Source organism: Salvelinus fontinalis, chromosome 19 (assembly GCF_029448725.1).
Source record: "Salvelinus fontinalis isolate EN_2023a chromosome 19, ASM2944872v1, whole genome shotgun sequence".
NCBI classification, from domain to species: domain Eukaryota; kingdom Metazoa; phylum Chordata; class Actinopteri; order Salmoniformes; family Salmonidae; genus Salvelinus; species Salvelinus fontinalis.
This window is the reverse complement of record NC_074683.1, coordinates 6,605,189-6,625,213: the sequence shown is the minus strand read 5'-3', so window position 1 is coordinate 6,625,213 and position 20,025 is coordinate 6,605,189. Positions and strand designations below refer to the sequence as shown.

At 45.0% G+C, this 20,025-nt stretch overlaps 1 protein-coding gene across 16 annotated transcripts in view; it reads left to right on the top strand.

Annotated features, from left to right (window-relative positions):
- Positions 1-20,025, top strand: part of stxbp5l (syntaxin binding protein 5L) — a 241,215-nt gene that overhangs the window by 196,807 nt on the left and 24,383 nt on the right. For 6 of the 16 annotated variants that reach the window (XM_055870514.1, XM_055870513.1, XM_055870516.1 and 3 more), the window contains 4 exons: positions 278-343; positions 11,345-11,449; positions 14,224-14,277; positions 17,850-18,032. In XM_055870514.1, the coding sequence (XP_055726489.1) occupies positions 278-343; positions 11,345-11,449; positions 14,224-14,277; positions 17,850-18,032 (408 nt within the window). The remainder of the gene's footprint in view (positions 1-277; positions 344-11,344; positions 11,450-14,223; positions 14,278-17,849; positions 18,033-20,025) is intronic. The other 10 variants (XM_055870523.1, XM_055870521.1, XM_055870522.1 and 7 more) reach the window with 3 other exon arrangements.

Sequence of the window (20,025 nt, the reverse complement as noted above, 5' to 3'; positions counted from 1 at the left end):
GCTGTGGTATAAATGATCATCTTGTATGGGGGAAAACTTCCTGAATCTTGTGTGTTGCGTCAGGATCAGAGTGGTACGCCTAGGCAACGGACAACGTTATGCTACTGATAACTGTATGTTGTGTCTCCATGGCAACAGATGCTGTTAAGGCACTGTCAACTGTCTGTTATATCACCATGCTTTCTTTATTTGACCATGACTGAAGAGTCTCTCTTTATCCCACGTCCTTCTCCTCCTCCTCCTCCTTCTCCTGTTGGAATCTGATTGGTTGCGACAGGCCTTACAGAACTCTCCGATAACCAGGTATCCATGGACATGGAGAGAAGCAAGTCACCCACCTCAGGTAACGCCTCACACACACACACACACACACACACACACACACACACTCTCTCTCTCTCCACCCAACTCACTTCACAGGATTGTTCCATCTGATCAAAGCTGAAGGTCGTAATGGGATGCCGGTCGGTTTCAGCAAGAACCTAGCCTCGGGGTATGGACTCTGAACCTGTCACTGGGGTACGGACACTTTACCTTTGGGGCATCGCTTTAACTTGAAGTGAATGGTAACTGTATTAACATATCACCCTGGAAGGATACTTCTTAAAGTGTTCCCAGCTAGCACATAACCAACCATATGTTTCTTAGAGCTCGGTGAGAGCGTGGTCATTTAGCATTCTATGGTTAACCTTGCCACAACTTTCTTGGAATGGTGCAGGATAGTTACATTCCTTTGGAACATTATCAGCACATTGAACCCTTTGACGCGTGCGATCACATATTTGTGATCGTTGTTCAGTGGTCCCTACAGCATCACAACGCAAATATGTGATTGGGACAGTAGCAACAGAACGTATGATGCAACAAACGCCTCTAAACACCATTGTTGTCTGAAAGCATCTAAACAGTGTTTTATACTGATGGGAAATAAAAGGTCTTCATTACTTTATTCCTCAATTTCACCTTTTATTGTAAAAGATAAATGTGACCTTCTTCATCCAAGCATCAGACGGACCACATCCACAACCAAACGCGTTCCAAAAACCAGTCTAAATAACAGGTGGCGCTGACAAAAAACAAAAACAACATAAGTTAGCAACCTAACAGCTAAGCTAACAGCAGCTAAATTCTTTATGATGGCAGCCATGTTTGTTTATGTTTGACAAGCAAAAACTCCCTAATCCTAGAATGCCATTCACTATAAGATGCAAATAAACAACGTCTAAGTCAAAGATGGCTGTGCAAACTTAGTTTTGCAACTTTTCAGCATATTACAAATCTTCAATGTACTTGTTACGGTGTATACAAGAACCGGAGCACATGATTTGACAAGTCGTTTACAGTTTTTGACAAATCACAAAGCAAATAAAATGTTATATTCTCACAGAGCATCACCCCAAATACAAGCCTACTGCCTAGCCTAACTGTAACGCGAAAGCTTAACAGGGTTGCCAGATGTGGAGGAAATCATTTAATGGGGGCTATGTGGGGGTGGTAATTTAATGTGTGGAGGGTTTTCAAGTCTATGCGGGGTAGAAATGGGGGAAGATAGCATCGTGGGATATGATGCAGGAAATATTACTATGATGTAGGATTTATCAATAAATGGGAGAAAACACAGGAGAAGTTTCTCAGCTAAAAAAATGTAAAATAAACCTGGAAATGGGAATTAGAGCTGGCAACCCTGAGGTACCTTAGTTACAATCTGATGCCGCGTTTAAAACAACTGGGAACTAGGAAGTTGGAAATCTCAGACTTCCGACTTTAGTGTGTTCACGACTACTGGAAACTCAGAAAAAAACAAGCTGCGACTGGGGAAAAATTGATTTGAACGGTCATCTAATTCGAAATTCGAACTCGGGAATTCCGTCCATTTTCTCGAGTTCCAATCTTCCGACCTGAAAATCACTGACGTCATGATTTGACCTCGTATTTTTCAGAGTTCCCAGTTGCACCATAAATCAGTCGAGTGCACCTTCCCTTCACCTCGTTTTGTTATAACATCTTTGGTCTGACAGACACTTATGTGACAACCAGAATGCATTGTATGATGCCAACAAACATGGCGCCACAAGTATCTGGGAAATAGCTTTGCATTAACTAGATATAATCAGTACAACCTTCACAAAAGTATGTTACATATGTGTCCATTACAGTCTATGCAAGAATCGGAATGCATCATTTTTCATTAGTACTTGAAAACGTGAATAAAACAGTAAATACATTATGCTCCATACATACAGTATGCTACAGTAGAAATGACAACACCATATGTAGAAAATAAGCAGGTACTTTGATAGGAACGCACACATGTCCAAAGCTAAATGACTTAAATGTAAATGTTATTATTTGTAAGGGAAACAACAAAGGCAATGAGGGGCAGCCAGAAAATGTGCCGTAGGAAAAAGTTTGTGCCATGCCTGTTCTGACTAGAGATGGGCAAATGTCTGGATACTTGATCTGGGGAAACACTGGGGAAGAGCTTGGGTTCTCCTCGAAGAGAGAAGTTTGTCTGGCTCAGTAAAGCCTCAAACATACTGTCACGATCGTGTGGCGGATTGACGGACCAAAATGCAGCCTTTGGAAAATAAGCCATCTTCTTTTATTTTACAACACGAAGATGAACACGACACAAACACTTTAACAAAACAACAAAACAACAAAACGACCGTGAAGCTACAAACGTTGTGCACAAACAGACAGGCTACTAACGTTCTTACATAGACAATTACCCACAACCAATGAGAGCCTATGGCTACCCTAAATAAGGCTCCCAATCAGAGACAACCGAAATCAGCTGTCTCTAATTGGGAACTCATTCAGGTAACCATAGACTCTCCTAGACAACTAAACATACATAGACAATACTAGAAACCTATACTCCACACAAACCCATATACTATACACAACCCCTTTACCATAAACAACACCCAAAACCAACAAAACAAAAACATTCCCCATGTCACACCCTGACCTAACTAAAATAATAAAGAAAACAAAGAATAATAAGGCCAGGGCGTGACATAACCCCCCCCTTGAGGCGCGAACTCCGGGCGCACCATACACAGTCTAGGGGAGGGTCTGGGTGGGCTCCCCTCCACGGTGGCGGCTCCGGCTCTGGTCGTAGTCCCCACGTCACCACAGTACCTAACCACCTCCTAGGCTTCCTCCAAACGACCCCCCTCCACATTAACCCCATTGCATTAAGGGGGAGTTCCGGACTAAGGGACAGCTCCGGACTAAGGACCAGTACCAGGGTAAGGGGCAGTACCAGGGTCAGGGGCAGTACCAGGATAAGGGGCAGTACCAGGGTAAGGGGCAGCACCAGGGTAAGGGGCAGCACCAGGGTAAGGGGCAGCACCAGGGGAAGGGGCAGCTCCAGGGTAAGGGGCAGCTCCGGACTGAGGAATGGCAGCTCCGGACTGAGGGACTGCAGCTCCGGACTGAGGGACTGCAGCTCCGGACTGAGGGACGGCCCATGGCTGGCTGACAGATCTGGCTGCTCATGGCTGGCTAACGGATCTGGCTGCTCATGGCTGGCTAACTGATCTGGCTGCTCATGGCTGGCTGACGGATCTGGCTGCTCATGGCTGGCTGACGGATCTGGCTGCTCATGGCTGGCTGACGGATCTGGCTGCTCATGGCTGGCTGACGGATCTGGCTGCTCATGGCTAGCTGACGGATCTGGCTGCTCATGGCTAGCTGACGGATCTGGCTGCTCATGGCTAGCTGACGGATCTGGCTGCTCATGGCTAGCTGACGGATCTGGCTGCTCATGGCTAGCTGACGGATCTGGCTGCTCATGGCTGGCTGACTGATCTGGCTGCTCCTGTCTGGTTGGCGGCTCTGGCAGATCCTGTCTGGTTGGCGGCTCTGGCAGATCCTGTCTGACGGACGGCTCTAGCGGCTCCTGTCTGGCTGGCGGCTCTAGCGGCTCCTGTCTGGCGGACGGCTCAGTGGGCTCATGGCAGACGGGCGGCTTTGCAGGCTCATGGCAGACGGGCGGCTTTGCAGGCTCATTGCAGACGGATGGCTCAGATGGCGCTGGGGAGACGGATGGCTCAGATGGCGCTGGGGAGACGGATGGCTCAGATGGCGCTGGGGAGACGAGCAGTTCAGTCAATGCTGTGCAGACGGCAGACTCCTGCCGGCTGAGGCGCACTGTAGGCCTGGTGCGTGGTGCCGGGACTGGTGGCACCGGGCTGGGGACACGCATCTCAGGGCTAGTGCGGGGAGCAGCAACAGGACGCACAGGACTCTGGGGACACACAGGAGGCTTGGTGCGTGGTTTAGACACTGGTGGTAAAGGGCTGGAGACACGCACCATATAGCTAGTGCGTGGAGGAGGCACTGGTGGTACTGGGTTGGGGCGGGGAGGTGGCGCCGGAAATACCGGACCGTGCAGGCGTACTGGCTCCCTTGAACGCCGAGCCTGCCCAACCTTACCTGGTTCTATGCTCCCCGTCGCCTGACCAGTGCGGGGAGGTGGAATAACCCGCACCGGCCTATGTAGGCGAACCGGGGACACCATGCGTAAGGCTGGTGCCATGTACGCCGGCCCGAGGAGACGCACTGGTGACCAGATGCGTTGGGCCGGCTTCATGACATATGGCTCAACGCTCAGTCTAGCCCGGCCGATACGTGGAGCTGCAATGTACCGAACCGGGCTATGCACGCGTACAGGAGACACCGTGCGCTCTACTGCGTAACACGGTGTCTGCCCGTACTCTCGCTCTCCACGGTAAGTACAGGGAGTAGGCGCAGGTTTCCTACCTGACTTCGCCACACTCCCTTTAAGGCCCCCCCCAAGAAATTTTGGGGTTGTACTCACGGGCTTCCAGCCTTGTCTCCGTGCTGCCTCCTCATATCGCCTCCTCTCGGCTTTCGCTGCCTCCAGCTCTTCACGAGGGAGGCGATATTCTCCAGGTTGATCCCACGGCCCCTTACCATCCAGTATCTCCTCCCATGTCCAGAAATCCTTTGTGGGTAGGTCCTGTTGCCGCCTTCCATGCCGCTTGGTCCTATGGTGGGTAATTCTGTCACGATCGTGTGGCGGATTGACGGACCAAAATGCAGCCTTTGGAAAATAAGCCATCTTCTTTTATTTTACAACACGAAGATGAACACGACACAAACACTTTAACAAAACAACAAAACGACCGTGAAGCTACAAACGTTGTGCACAAACAGACAGGCTACTAACGTTCTTACATAGACAATTACCCACAACCAATGAGAGCCTATGGCTACCCTAAATAAGGCTCCCAATCAGAGACAACCGAAATCAGCTGTCTCTAATTGGGAACTCATTCAGGTAACCATAGACTCTCCTAGACAACTAAACATACATAGACAATACTAGAAACCTGTACTCCACACAAACCCATATACTATACACAACCCCTTTACCATAAACAACACCCAAAACCAACAAAACAAAAACATTCCCCATGTCACACCCTGACCTAACTAAAATAATAAAGAAAACAAAGAATAATAAGGCCAGGGCGTGACACATACATTGTCCGCAACGGTGAAATGGGCTAATTCTTATGTCAATTAATGAGGATGCGTAACACACCTCAATTCAAACTGTTTGAAAATAAAACTTGTTCGAAAATCATTTGAAATGGACAAGTTGAAACATAGCCAGTAGATAATTAGCAGGCACCGTGCCTTGGTTTGTGTTTGTGTGGGGTTAACTGTCCTGTTGCGTAACAATCACACTTTGGAACAGTCACGCGCATAAAAAAAACTGTTTGAGATATTTGGAACTCACAGGGAAAAGGTTAATGAGTGCTTGTTTCCTTTGAAATTGTTTTTATTTGAATAGGTTCAAATGAACAGCATTGTACGAGTTAAAAAACATGGCATGCTAACTCCCTCCTGGTGGCACATTGGACTAATACCATGGATAGAGAACAGAAGATTACAGTTTAATGCCTAAGGAAAATCATGTGTCCTATCTCTGCTTGGAGTAAAAAAAAGTGAACTCAAAATAAGTTATCATTGTTATTAAAGGTATTATTGAAACATTGAGTGAACATTTTAAGGAAGTTCTTCAAAAACCTCCAAATAACCTAGAATTTCTATTCTCAGGGCGTTAATAAAATCTCCCATGAAAACTTTTCTACATTGTAAAATAATAGTGTATGTTCCCACAACTTCAAAGGAACCAATTGTGCTAACTGGGTTAGATTTCTTGCTACGTTGTTGTTAGTATTTTTATGGGTCTATTTAGGAAACAGATACTGTATCATCCCTGCGGTTGTTGAGGAAAAATACATTGTGTGTGTGTGTGTGTGTGTGTAATGCATTTTGGTACCTTTTAGGGCTTTTTGCGCCATTACCAGAGATATATGAGCGAGAGAGAGAGAATTGTATTTGGTGCAAATCATTCTCTAAGCTCTAGACCTCAGCTGAATTTGGTATTGAATGGTCTGGCTATTGAACAAGTTGAGGCCACTAAATCACCTGGTGTTACCTTAGATTGTAAACTGTCATGGTCAAAACATATAGATTCAATGGTTGTAAAGATGGGGAGAGGTCTGTCTGTAATAAAGAGATGCTCTGCTTTTTTGGCACAACACTCCACAAAGCAAGTCCTGCAGGCTCTAGATTTGTCTTATCTTGATCATTGTCCAGCCATGTGGTCAAGTGTTGCAAAGAAAGACCTAGTTAAGCTGCAGCTGAACCAGAACTGATCGGCACGTTTTAGTCTTCATTGTAATCAGAGGGATAATATAAATATTATGCATGCCAGTCTCTTTTGGCTAAGAGTTGAGGAGAGACTTACTGCATCACTTCTTCGTTTAATAAGAAACATTATTATTATTGAACAATTACACACAGCTTTGACACACACACTTACCCCACCAGACATGCAACCAGGGGTCTTTTCACAGTCCCCAAATCCAGAACAAATTCAAGAAATCGAACAGTAAAGTATTCAGACCCCTTGACTTTTTAAACATTTTGTTACATTACAGCCTTATTCTAAAATGGATTAAATACAAAAACAATCCTCAGCAATCGACACACAATACCCCATAATGACAAAGAGAAAACAGGTTTTTACAAATGGTTGCTAATTTACTTAATTATTCAGACCCTTTGCTATGAGACTCGAAATTGAGCTCAGGTGCATCCTGTTTCCATTGATCATCCTGGAGATGTTTCTACAACTTGATTGGAGTCCACCTGTGGTAAATTCAAATTATTGGACATGATTTGGAAAGGCACCGTATTTTTATATAAGTTCCCACAGTTGACAGTGAATGTCAGAGCAAAAACCAAGCCATGAAGTTGAAGGAATTGTCTGTAGAGCTTATCTCTAACAGTTTGTTTTATGCGTGTGACTGTTCCAAAAATGCTTATTTAACCCGTCTCCTTTCCTTCATCTACACTGATTAAAGTGGATTGAACAAGTGACATCAATAAGGGATCATGGCTATCACCTGGTCAGTCTGTCATGGAGAGAGCTTTTGTATACTCAGTGTGTGTGTATATATACGTAGATAGATATAATTAGAGAGAGAGATAATTCGAGAGAGCAGTGGCCTGCAGGTTTGCTAGATGGATGTGTTAGAGCGAGTAGGTCAGCCAGTGAGGGAGTTTGCTCCAGGCCAGATGCACCAGACTGTTCTTAGATCAGAGAATTGGCTTTCATGTGTGTGTGTGTGTGTGTGTGTGTGTGTGTGTGTGTGTGTGTGTGTGTGTGTGTGTGTGTGTGTGTGTGTGTGTGTGTGTGTGTGTGTGTGTGTGTGTGTTTGACAGAGTTACATTTTCCCACTGCCCTTCTCCTCCTCTCTATCACTCCCCTCCTCTCCCCTCCCTTTCTCCTCTCTCTGCTCAGACCAAACCAGCTGTGCCTGAGAATGAGCATTGAGAAGGAGCTGGGGCTAAATGTTTAATATTAGTCTTTTTCACACTGAAAAAGGAGGATAGCAAACATCGAGCGGTTGCCTGCAGCTGCTGGTTAGGGAGAGAGGAGATAGAGAGAGAGGAGATGGAGATGGAGAGAGGGAGGGAGGGAGGGAGGGAGGGAGGGGGAGGGGGAGGGGGAGAGGGAGAGGGAGAGAGAGAGAGAGAGAGAGAGAGAGAGAGAGAGAGAGAGAGAGAGAGAGAGAGAGGGAGAGAGGGAGAGAGGGAGAGAGGGGGAGAGGGGGAGAGAGTAGTACTGCTGTTAGACTAATGTGTGTGTGATGGGAATACAATGCCAGCCATGCTGTTAGACCTGCTGTGTTCTCTAGGCTTTGGTTTCCATACAGCTTTGCTTTATACTTGATGTAAGGCCATCTTTATATCACTGGGAGTATGTGTACGTACACGCGTCTGAGTGTGATTGCGTTAAATTTTTATATTTTTTTTACATAGCCTAAGATAGCAGATTCTCAGCAACTTAAGTTTAGACGAATGTTCTTCTTCTGTGTAAATATTTGCTTAGTATTTGAATCATCACTTTGCCAGACAGAGCCATCATAACGTAAAAATAATGTTCTCACCAGGCCCCAGACATTAAATCTATAACGGAATGTATGGAAGGGGGCTGATTGATGGTGTCAACAATGACCCGTTATGTCTGTTATGGTGATGTCACTGTGTTTGATGTGTTCCTCTTAGGAGCGCCACACGTTACTCTGTCTGCGCGGGTCACTTAGTGCTGACGCGACGACAAGGGACGGAGAAAAAAGTGTCAGTTGGCATGTACTCAAGCAGACAGCTATTTAACCAGCATCTTATTTTGCAGGAAGCAAGAATCCACTTGAACTCTCAAACCTGTCAGTGGAGCGTGAATAACTTGAAATGCTTTGTGTGGCGTTTGGGAAATGGAAAGAATTCGAAGGAAAAAGAGAATGATGGAGGAGGAGGGAGGGAGGTGGTGTTGGGGGGGTGGGTGTGAAGGAAAGGAGTGAGGGATGTTTGTGAAAGCACAGCCATTCTGAAGAAAAACTTTTCCCACCGACTTTTCCCCCGATAGGGATTGATGAGGCCTCATTTGTTTTTCCTGAAGTCATGTTTTCTGCCCGTTATTTACACACTTATTTCCAGAGGCGAATCTAAACTCCGGAGCATGTTGTTGTGAATATTTAATGCGTCCATAAAAAAAAATGTTTTCCCTGTTTGGAGCTGTATGCTTTTGGAAATCAATTTGCCAAAAGTGTCTGCATTATGAATGAACATGGCTTCTGTTTCGGAGGAAGTAGGACCAGTAAATGTAAGGCCTTGCACAAGGCTCTCTTTCACTCTCTCTCTCTTTCTCTCTCTTGCGCTCTCTCTCTCTCCCTCTCTCTCTCTTTCTCTCTCTCCCTCCCTCTCTCTCTCCTCTTTCTCTCTCTCCCTCCCTTTCACTCTCTCGCGCTCTCAATCTCTCTTTCTCTCTCTCCCGTGCTCTCTCTCTCCCTCCCTCTCTTTCTCTCTCCCTCTCTCTCTCTCCCTCTCTCTCTCCCTCCCTCACTCTCTCTCTCCCTCTCTTTCTCTCTCTCCCTCCCTCTCTCTCTCCCTCTCTTTCTCTCTCTCGCGCTCTCTCTTTCCATCTTTCTCTCTCTCTCTTTCTCTCCCCCTCGCTCCTTCTCCCGATCCCTTTCTGTCCCGCCCTCTCTCTCTTTCGCTCTCTATCTTTCCATCTCTCTCGCTATCTCTCTCGCCCTGACTGCAGTTTCTCTTGGGTCTATAGGATCTTAGACCTGGCTGACCCTGCCATGTATCCACAAGTCTCCTGAGGATACAGTGTTGGTGGTATGCCGTTAGAAGGAATGAATACCAAAGTGCATAGCTATGTGGAATATGTCAGGGTAGCCTATCTATTATCTGGTCCCATCCCTTTTATTGATTGCAGAGATGAGAAAAGCGAGACAGATGGAGATCGGGTAGGAAGAGAGATGAGGATGTGACCCGTTATGTCTGTTATGGTGTGACTGTGTGGTATTTACAAAGGTGCAGAGAAAAGGAATGATGAAGACATCTGTAAAGAATGGCACAGGTATGGCTGGAGAAAAAGCGGTGGGAAACATAGGGGATATCAGAGGTAGGAAGGAAGAGATGGACAGATGACAGGCAGAGAAAGGCAGAGTCTCCATCCTGAGACAGAGGGCTCATGGCGAGTTTCTGTCGTCGTTATTCTCCCAAGCAGCTCTGAGGCGATTAGTGACCTGAACCTGGCTGGCTCTGGCTGTCCCCCTGCCCTGACACCCCAGTCCTGCTGTGACCACCACTGGCCAAACCCAGACCCGGCAGGCAGCCTATTAACTATCCACCATCCCCCGTCTCAACTCTCCTCTTTCTCACTCCCTCCTTCCTACTTCCGTCTCACCTCTCCACACCGGGAAACATCCTCCTTTTTCCCCCCGTTAGGCCCCGTAATTGGCCCCATGTTCGTCTTTGAAGCCATATCCTCCTTTCCGTTGTTGTTTGTTTACTTTGTTACTGTCTCTTGTTGTGTCTGGGTATCTGCTCACGATGGCGGCTACTGTGGCTGATGGTAGCATAGGTCCTGTAGTCTGGGGTGAGACGCGAATCGTGAGGTTGGGCAAAATAAGCGGAAATGCCAGAGAGTGGCTCTGACCAAGCAGGATAAATTTAGAGGCAAAGAAAGGCTCCAGGAGAAGAGAGGAGAGGTGATGGAGCTGTCCCTGAGCTCGCAGGCTGGCTGTTTGAAGGGGAGCTTAAAGGAGAGCGGGGAGCTGAAGCAACCTGCCTGGGCTGGATGTGGCAGTTCTTATCTCCTATAATGAGCAGAGTGGCTGGGATTAAACGTACTTACTGTTCACCACACACCTGCACACCAAGTTTGAAACCTCATTTAGTCTGTGTTATGTCACAAGGAATCTACCGAGAATTTGACATTGAGTTTGAGAGGTGCTAGAGAGCAAATTTCACAGTACAATAAGGAAGCACATGTTGTTAGCCAAGTCTGGAATCGATACCTCGAGAACACTCTCTCATCCTGAATTCTGTTGGAAGGGTGCTGTGTTGTTTTGACCGGGGTGTGGACTGGACTGGACAAGCGGCTGTGGGGAAGTCCTAGCGTAAATGTTAACAACAGGTGTTACTTTACCTGTATCATCAATGACAACATTTCATTGAGTTGCAGTGATTTGTGATGGTGAGTCGTGATAGTAGTTGTAGACATAGTAGTCGTTGTAGTAGCAGTATTAGTCATTGTTTTGGTTGGCGTGGTTGTGTTTGCATGGTAGTCTTACCTTGACCTTATCACACACGTTTGTATTGGTATCTTCAGAATCAACTGATATTATGTACCTGCTTGTCTTTATCTCAAATCACCCATGTTGTTTTGTTTTCTCCCTCCTGAAAAGTGTGTGTTCTATTGCATCTCCTATTCCAGTTCCCTACCCAAGCTCCCTTCACTATGACCCTCGCTCCATGCCTGAGCCTGTGGCCAGTCTGAGAGCCAGCCACTGCAGTCCAGTCTTTTACTTACTGGACAATGGTAAGAGGAGGGACCACGGCCCAGGGAAACCTGTCCCTCTCACGTCCCATCGCTGGGGGAGTGTGCGTGGGAGGGTGGGTGGGCTGAGGGGTGGAGGGTGGAGGGAGGATGGTTTGTGGGTGGGTTTGTGGGTGTGGGGCGTTGCATGGTAGCATATGGAGTGTGTTCCTATGCTTGTCTGTTCCAACTTTCAACATTGTGATCCATGCATCTGTGAGCAGAAGATTTACAGCTTATAGGCGTTGTTGCATTGTCTCAGCCCCAGCTGTAGGGGGCGATGTGTGTTTTGTGCTGGGTCTGGTCTGGTCTTGTGGCCTTGCATCCTTCATCAGCCGTGCTACTGAGGAAGGCTGGGGAGAAAAGCGGGAGGAGTCAGTCAAGGTCAGACACTCCTCCCTAATTCTTCAGCTCCTCTGTGATTCATCCATGTTGTTGTTGATGTTGTTGTTGTTGTTGTTGTCATGTTCTTGTGAGGAAGGCCATGCATCTGTACCCTTCCTGTTGGGAGGCACTCTGACTCTCATTCATTTGTAACACTAACTTTGTCTATTTGGTTTTTCTCACCCACAACCTCCTCTTTAACATAATAACAACATCTAATACTCTGTGATGTGTCTAACTGCATGTACTCCATGATGATACCAGACAGCTGTGTCTAGGTTCTCTATTCCCGCCCCCAATGAAATATCGACCTATCAGGAGCATCGGAAACCGACAGGCTGATTAACTTTTAGTTACACATTTCAAATATGGACAGACCAGGAATAGTTTACCCCCGATTTTGATAAGAAATGAACGTACCAGACATTTTTATTTTAAAGACAGCTGTATTTAATGGATAACATAAATTGGAATCAAATAAAGTATTAAGAGTAAGCTACACCAACATTAGTTTTCCATTTACACGGGTAAATTGCCACAGTAGATTTGTCGTGGTAAATGAGAAAATACTTTATTTCAGTTGTATGGAATGATTGTCAAATCGATAAATTGCACTTAATCTGCTCAAAACGTAGGACTAAATTGTTCCCGTTGATAATACCCATCACAGGGTGAACATACTGTATCTTCAGAGACTTTGGTAGCAAGCAGGACTAAGGTAACACCGACATCAGCTTTTAGGGAGCGGTAGAAGTGTCCAATAATGGTTGCAATTGAGATCAGCTGTGCTGGTGAATTTAACCCGTATTGATGGTTTAACAAGAGATCAACTGATGATAATCTGGTGGCCATTGATGGTTGCAATAGGCTCCATGTCACTAGCAATTAATACTCCCTAAATATTTACCATAAAATGGCATTTGGATGTTATCAGGGCATATAAACAAGACAATATACTTTTCTATTTTTCCATAACTGATAAAGACAAACTGGCCTTTCGTAGGGCAACAGGTTGATATGTAGCATAATTATTTCCCCAAATATGTAAATACTATCATTTGTTAAAAGGCATCGCTGGCACAATGCACAGTCCCACTTTTACTCAGTTCAAACATCCTTTTATCCAACAAAGATATTCTCACAAGAGTCCTAAAATGGTGCAAATGAGCTGTTAAATGGCTTGTAGAATTCCACCTGTGAATAGTGAATGACAGTGCTATTGCTAGAGCACTGTCGTTCCATAATTATATTCCTCTGTTCCTACACAGTTCTGCTGCTACGCATCATGGCCGCAACATCTGGCCACACACACGCACACACTTTATTGATTTCGGAATGAAATGATGCCACGGCACTATACCACAGCAATTTCGTCACAAGCACCGCACAAGGAGAACATTTCATTTACATCAAAATCCCTTTCAATTTCTGTGCTCCCAACAAGGCAATTTATCATAAAATGATTCCAACTTCAATTCTACCTCAGCATACCCCTTTTACCCTACTCAAAGTCAATGAAAGATGGTGGAATTCAGACTTTTGGCCTCTTGAATTATTATCTGTAAAACAGAGTGTTCTTTTGGGGCCCATAAGAGTTTGTTCAATTTCAAAGCTAAAATGTTCTGGATTTCACTTACAGATGGTGCAATCAAACAACTGCACTTTCCAATATCTGCTAGCGTGCCCCAAACATTACTTTACAAAGATTGGTTAGAGGACAATGAGTGTGGTTTCTTGATTTGCCATCCTTACAACATCCCACATTTCCCATACACCAGAATAATTATCTAACCAACCAAAACCAGTGTCCTCATGGTATGTCCTTTGGATCGACTGAGGAAGAATTAATGACCGTCTCTCTCAACATGTACCTTTGCAGTTCTGTATATACTGCAAAATGCTTGCAAAATGTTGAACTTGTTTGTTTCTTTCCAATCTGTTTTGTGTTTTTGAGTTCCCAGTTTATTTATGTTTCTTATGCCAAACCCCCCAGGCCTTAGCGTACTCTGACAACCCTAACATACAGAAATACATTAAACAAACAATCAGAAAATACATCGACTTAAATCAGTTGCGTTTGAGTGGCCAGAGAATGGAAGACTTGGAAGACACACTGGGAAGGAGTCTTGCCCGAAAACGGGTTTCACGGTTCCCGTGTCTACACTCTCTGACTGGGAGCACTGGCCTGGGAAAACCATGGAGCATGATGGGAATGGCCTCTGCATCTGCCTGCCATGTGCGACATCTGCACACTTTTGCACGTTTTAAATTATGTTGGTCAGTTTTTGTTTTGTTTGATCTTTTGTTTTCTGCATCGTTTGGCTTTTACTTTTGCTTCCATTTTGGTTTGGAAACATTAACTGCTCCTTTCTTTCCTATGTCTTTTGTTACAGTAAAGGGACCCGGCAGAAAGTTAAGTCTGCCAACAGATCTTAAGACTGATCTTGGTACGGTAGGCGAAAGCCAGCAGTTTTACCCTCTTTTCATTTGATTAATTTACTTCCTCTTTTGTCCTGTTATTCGCAGATATACATTTATATTTGTTTTGTTTATGTTGTTCACATCAAGTAGCTTCTTCTTCACGCAACCAGCAGTATTTTCTTATCACTCACTTCTTCTACTCGACCAGCTCATGATGAGACTGAATGGCCTGTTCTCTTCTTCTCCTTTGACTTTCTATGTTTTGTTTTTACCCGTCGTAAGCTTTTTGTTTATCGTACATTTTGCAAGTGTTTCCAAAGGTGGTTCTTACCTCATGCCCATATCGTTTTGGGAGATGCATTTCTAAATGTACTCTCGCTCTATTGAGATTGGACCATTCTCTGTCTCTATACAGCCTCGCTCCATCGTGATTGGATCATTTTCTATCTCCAAACAGCCTTGCTCTATACTGTGATTGGACCATTCTCTAACTCTAAACAGCCTTGCTCCATCGTGATTGGACCATTTCTGTCTCTCAAACGGGACTTTCTCCATTATTACTGGACCATTCTGCATTTCCTGTAGACTTTAGCGACACGCTCTTTCTCAGTACATCTCTTGAGCTCCTACGCCTCTCGCAGCCACAGGTTATGTCACTCATGCTTCTGCTCTGTCCTGTCCTACGATATCCCTCTACTATATGCCTCTTCAGTTCATATACAGTACACTAATGTGCCAATATCTACAGTATGACATCTGTGAAATGATAACTATTTTCTTCAACAGGTTTGAAATGTGTAGCTGTAGTTTTAGAGTGAGACCGTGTTGGGTAAACCAGCAATCATTTAAAAGGAAATAAAACTGAAAAGGATGATAGTTGTAGCAAAAATATACCTACCTCATTGGAAAATGTATCTCCTTTTAAACGTTGAACAACAATTGGAAGAGAATAATAAGGTTCAAGCAGTATTCCAAGCAGTCAAAATTAAATTGCACATTAATGCAGTGGGGAAAAATATATGTCAACTGTGATCAGTACCCTGTTTAGGCTATTCATATTCTAATGCACCTATGTAATTAGTTCAAATATAATATGAGCAGCTGTCTGTCATTAGTCAAGGATACAGCTGCTACAAAGTGGGACTGTTTCATGTGATTAAATTACTTGAACCTGCGTGTGTGTACGAACGTGTGTGTACTGTATGTGTCTGTGTCTGTGTGTGTTAGAGAGAGAGAAAGAGAGAAAAAGAGAGTGAGTGTGTGTAGGTGGGCTGGGTAGACTGCCATTTTTTTCTGATGTGGACCAGTTTCCTTTAGACTGTGCCAGGACAAACCACTGATTGGCAGACCCAACCATGATGATAAGTGCTAGCCAGACACACAATGGTGTAGTCATGTAGCACATTCATTGGCTGGTGCACTAGAGCTATCCCCAGTTTCCAAGCCTGTTATTGCCCTGCTACAGCCTGCTGTGAAACTGGACTGGAGGCGCACGCCGACTGGGTGGCACCACAGAGTCTTTCATCCTCACTTAGAAAATGAACCAGATTTGCATCAATGGGCCTAACAAGGGATTTGGTGTTAGGAGTGTGTGTTCCTTCAAATCACCATAGCTAAACAGACAACCCACTAGAGATTCCTGTCTGGCATATTCAGTAGTTAACACGAGGCCAACTTAGCCTGGTCCCAGATCTGTTTGTGCGTTTGCCTACTCCACTGTCAAAACGAACATGTTTTTGCATGACAATTTCTAGAAGGAGTTGGCAAGAGAGCAGGAGCAGACTGGCACCCAGGCTAATGGCAACTTTCTGAATGCAGTTCTCACTCAGCAAGGATTGCTCCCAACAAGCCTCCCTGTTACACACACTGATTTCTGCTCTGAAGTGTAGCACTGGTGTAGTGCTACCTCACTGGGAGCTGTCAGTCAATAAAATGCCAAAGTTTTGTTTACTTGACAGTGAAGACGTGGTCTGCATCTGGCACAGACGTCGTCAGCTGCTTAATTGTTAGTCTCTTGGCGGCGCAGAGCTTTCTCTGTTTGGCTGACGAAGCCACAGGCTGACGAGCTGTGGAATAGGAGCCAAGCCCATCGAATCCCCCCCAAAATTGTTTCTCATTAACATAAAGTCTTTGGCTCGAAAATACCATTGGAGAGAGCAGGCACACACACACGCGCGCACATGCGCATCCACGCACACACACAAGCAAGTGTGGGCACACACACGTATCAATATGAATATACACAATTCAGAGCAGGCACCATACACCATACCTTGTCTCAGAGGCATCAGATAGTCCAGTATGCTGTTTCATGGACCTACGCTGTATACCTACAGTATCAACCAACTGTATTCAAATATTGATACACTCTGTAATCCACCCAAGGGTCTCTGATTTCTTAAATGTTTGAAGTCCTGCACCGCTTCTGATGCTAGTCTGGTGAGGACCTTACTGGTCAAAAATGTATTACCTGAATTTCGTTGGCACCTCTCAAAAGTAAAATAAAGTTTAGTACTGAGTGTGAAACTCTCTCAATGCCACTTGAGGACAAAAACAAAGGGATGATGAAAGACTCTGATCCTGTAAAATGCCTGGTCCGACCGAATGTACTTTACCATCACCTGTGAATCTATTTATTTATTTTAATCAATATTATTTGGTATCTTTTTTATTTTCTTGGCATGGATTGAGTAAAAAGCTTCTCCCTATATTTTGACTGCTTTCCCACTCTCTTTCTATCACTAACTCTGTAATTATCTCTCTTAACTCTCTATCGCCATCTAAATCTAACTATAGCTCTCTTTAACGCTCTCTCTCTCTAACTACATTTCAATTCAATTCAAGGGGCTTTATTGGCAGGGGAAACATGTGTTAACATTGCCAAAGCAAGTGAGGTAGATAATATACAAAAGTGAAATAAACAATAAAAATTAACAGTAAACATTACACATACAGAAGTTTCAAAAGAAAAAAGACATTACAAATGTCATAATATATACAGTGTTGCAACGATGTACAAATGGTTAAAGTACACAAGGGAAAATAAATAAGCATAAATATGGGTTGTATTTACAATGGTGTTTGTTCTTCACTGGTTGCCCTTTTCTTGTGGCAACAGGTCACAAATCTTGCTGCTGTGATGGCACACTGTGGAATTTCACCCAGTAGATATGGGTGTTTATCAAAATTGGGTTTGTTTTCAAATTCTTTGTGGATCTATGTAATCTGAGGGAAATATGTGTCTCTAATATGGTCATACATTGGGCAGGAGGTTAGGAAGTGCAGCTCAGTTTCCACCTCATTTTGTGGGCAGTGTGCACATAGTCTGTCTTCTCTTGAGAGCCATGTCTGCCTACGGCGGCCTTTCTCAATAGCAAGGCTATGCTCACTGAGTCTTGACATAGTCAAAGCTTTCCTTAAGTTTGGGTCAGTCACAGTGGTCAGGTAACTCTATCTCTGTAACTCTCTATCTCTCTAACTATATCTCTCGTTCTAACTCTAATTCATTATCTCTGTCATTTTCTCTTTACCACAGACTTTTTCCCCTCTCTGCCCTGTTTTCCTTAAGTCGTTTGCTAATGCTTTGCCGTTGTTGCAGATCATGTCAATGGACATTGCACTAGTCCCACCTCCCAGCCCTGCTCCGTGGGCAAGCCTCGCATCACAGGGGTTCCCGAGGGCCCGCGGCTCACCCGGAGAGGGCCTGGCCGACCGCCCTTCCGCAAGGCCCAGTCCGCCGCTTGCATGGAGATCTCTTTGCCTGTTTCCTCCCACACAGAAGGTGTGTGCTTGTCCCCTTCCCCTTAAACCCTCTTCCTAACCTCCTCATCCTCCCCTCCTAAGTGCATGTCTACCAGTCATCAACAGGTAGGGGGTAAGAGGTTGGTTGGTTGGGTTGTGGTTGGTGGGATATCTGGTGTTTTCTCATTCATTTTGATTGTGCCTTCTCTGACTTTTCTATCCTGAAGAAAAAATGGTGAATGCTGTATTACTGAAGTATAACTGACATTGAATGTTACAGTATTATGTCCCTCCTGGTTAGTCACCATATAGTGACAGCAGGGTGGATACTGTGGGACTTTTCTCCTCAGCATTTTCTGTGATGAGTGTTATATTGATAGGGTAGATGATTACAGTTGACCACGTCAAAACATGTTTTGTCACGTGTAAAACTGTAAGAGAACAGCTATAAAGTCAAAGTTCAGCAAAAGGTTTTGCTGAAGACAACTTGTTGGGGATTTTCACACACATTTGCCCGCACATACTCCAGCGGCCCTTCCGCTGTGACCTCACTTGTCATTCACAGCCCTTCACTTTCCACCACACCCCCACAATGTGACTACACCACAACACTACAGCCCACACCCTCACTTTGTACCACCCATACCGTCCCTGTGTTAGTGTATCAATGGTGACAGGGTGTGGCGTGTTTGTGTGTGTGTATCTATGTGCTGTATGTGTGGCGCCAGTAGGTGTTTCCGTTCAATACTGTACTGTGTGTGTGTGTATATGAATATATATATATGTGTGTGTGTGTGTGTGTGTGTGTGTGTGTGTGTGTGTGTGTGTGTGTGTGTGTGTGTGTGTGTATATATATATATATATACTGTATATATATATAAATACACACCTGTCTAACTCCCTCTAGGTGCTTATCTGACTGCAATACTTTCCCAGATGTTGCTACTTGGCTGAATGTGTCTGAATCCTGCTGGTTGTTTGTCCAGTGTTTTCTCAACCATTGCTTTTGTGATCTCTGGTTACTACCTCAATAGGAAGGTTATCGTTATATGTGTGTCCCGTGTTACAGAGCGTAGGTATGTTTCATTGTTGTGCTCGAATGTGTCTTGAGGCGTCCTGTCACAAATAACATCAAACAGAGGAAATCCTCTCATCTGACACTGTCAAGCGGTTACTCACATCTACTTTTCTCTGTTTCTTGTTGAGCCAACATGTTTACCTCTCCCCTGCGAAACGCTGTGAGAGAAAATGGCTGCTGTCAGGATGGGTAGCAACATGCCATTACGTGCAATCATTACCCCCTGTCAGTCAGCCTTCTTTAGTCACAGTCAGAACGCTATAGGGACAGCTCGAGACAACATCAAACGATGGACATCCATTCATTGTTTTCCACACTTACGTTTTTATAGCCTGGTGGGTAGGAGTGTTGGGCCAGTAACTGAAAGGTTGCTGGATCGAATCCCCGAGTTTACAAGGTCAAAATATGTCGTTCTGCCCCTGAGCAAGGCAGTTAACCCACTGTTCCCCGGTCACCGAAGACGTGGATGTCGATTAAGGCAGCCCCCTGCACCTCTCTGATTCAGAGGGGTTGGGTTAAATGCGGAAGACATATTTCAGTGGAATACATTCAGTTGAACAACTGACTAGGCATCCCCTTTCTCAGGCAGCTACATGACCTCGCCCCCCTGGTTGTGTCTCAACTAGCTTCCTATTCCCTACATAGTGCGCTACTTTTGACTCAGGCCCGTAGGTCTCTGGTCAAAGGTAGTGCACTAGATGGGGAATAGGTTGCCATTTGGGACGCAGACCTTGTCTTATTATAGCAGCGTACTGTCACTCAGCTCCTGGCCCATTAATAGAACCAGTCTGTCGGGATGCGGTCATTTTCTCAAAATGGACAAAATGACGGTAAAATGTATTGAGTGTTGAGGTCAGCTGCCCAGGCCTGTTAATCCTGAGTAGAATGTAACATCCACAAAGGAAATGTTCTACTGGGTATATTCAGGAGGTGGGGCTGTGTGCACCTTAACTAA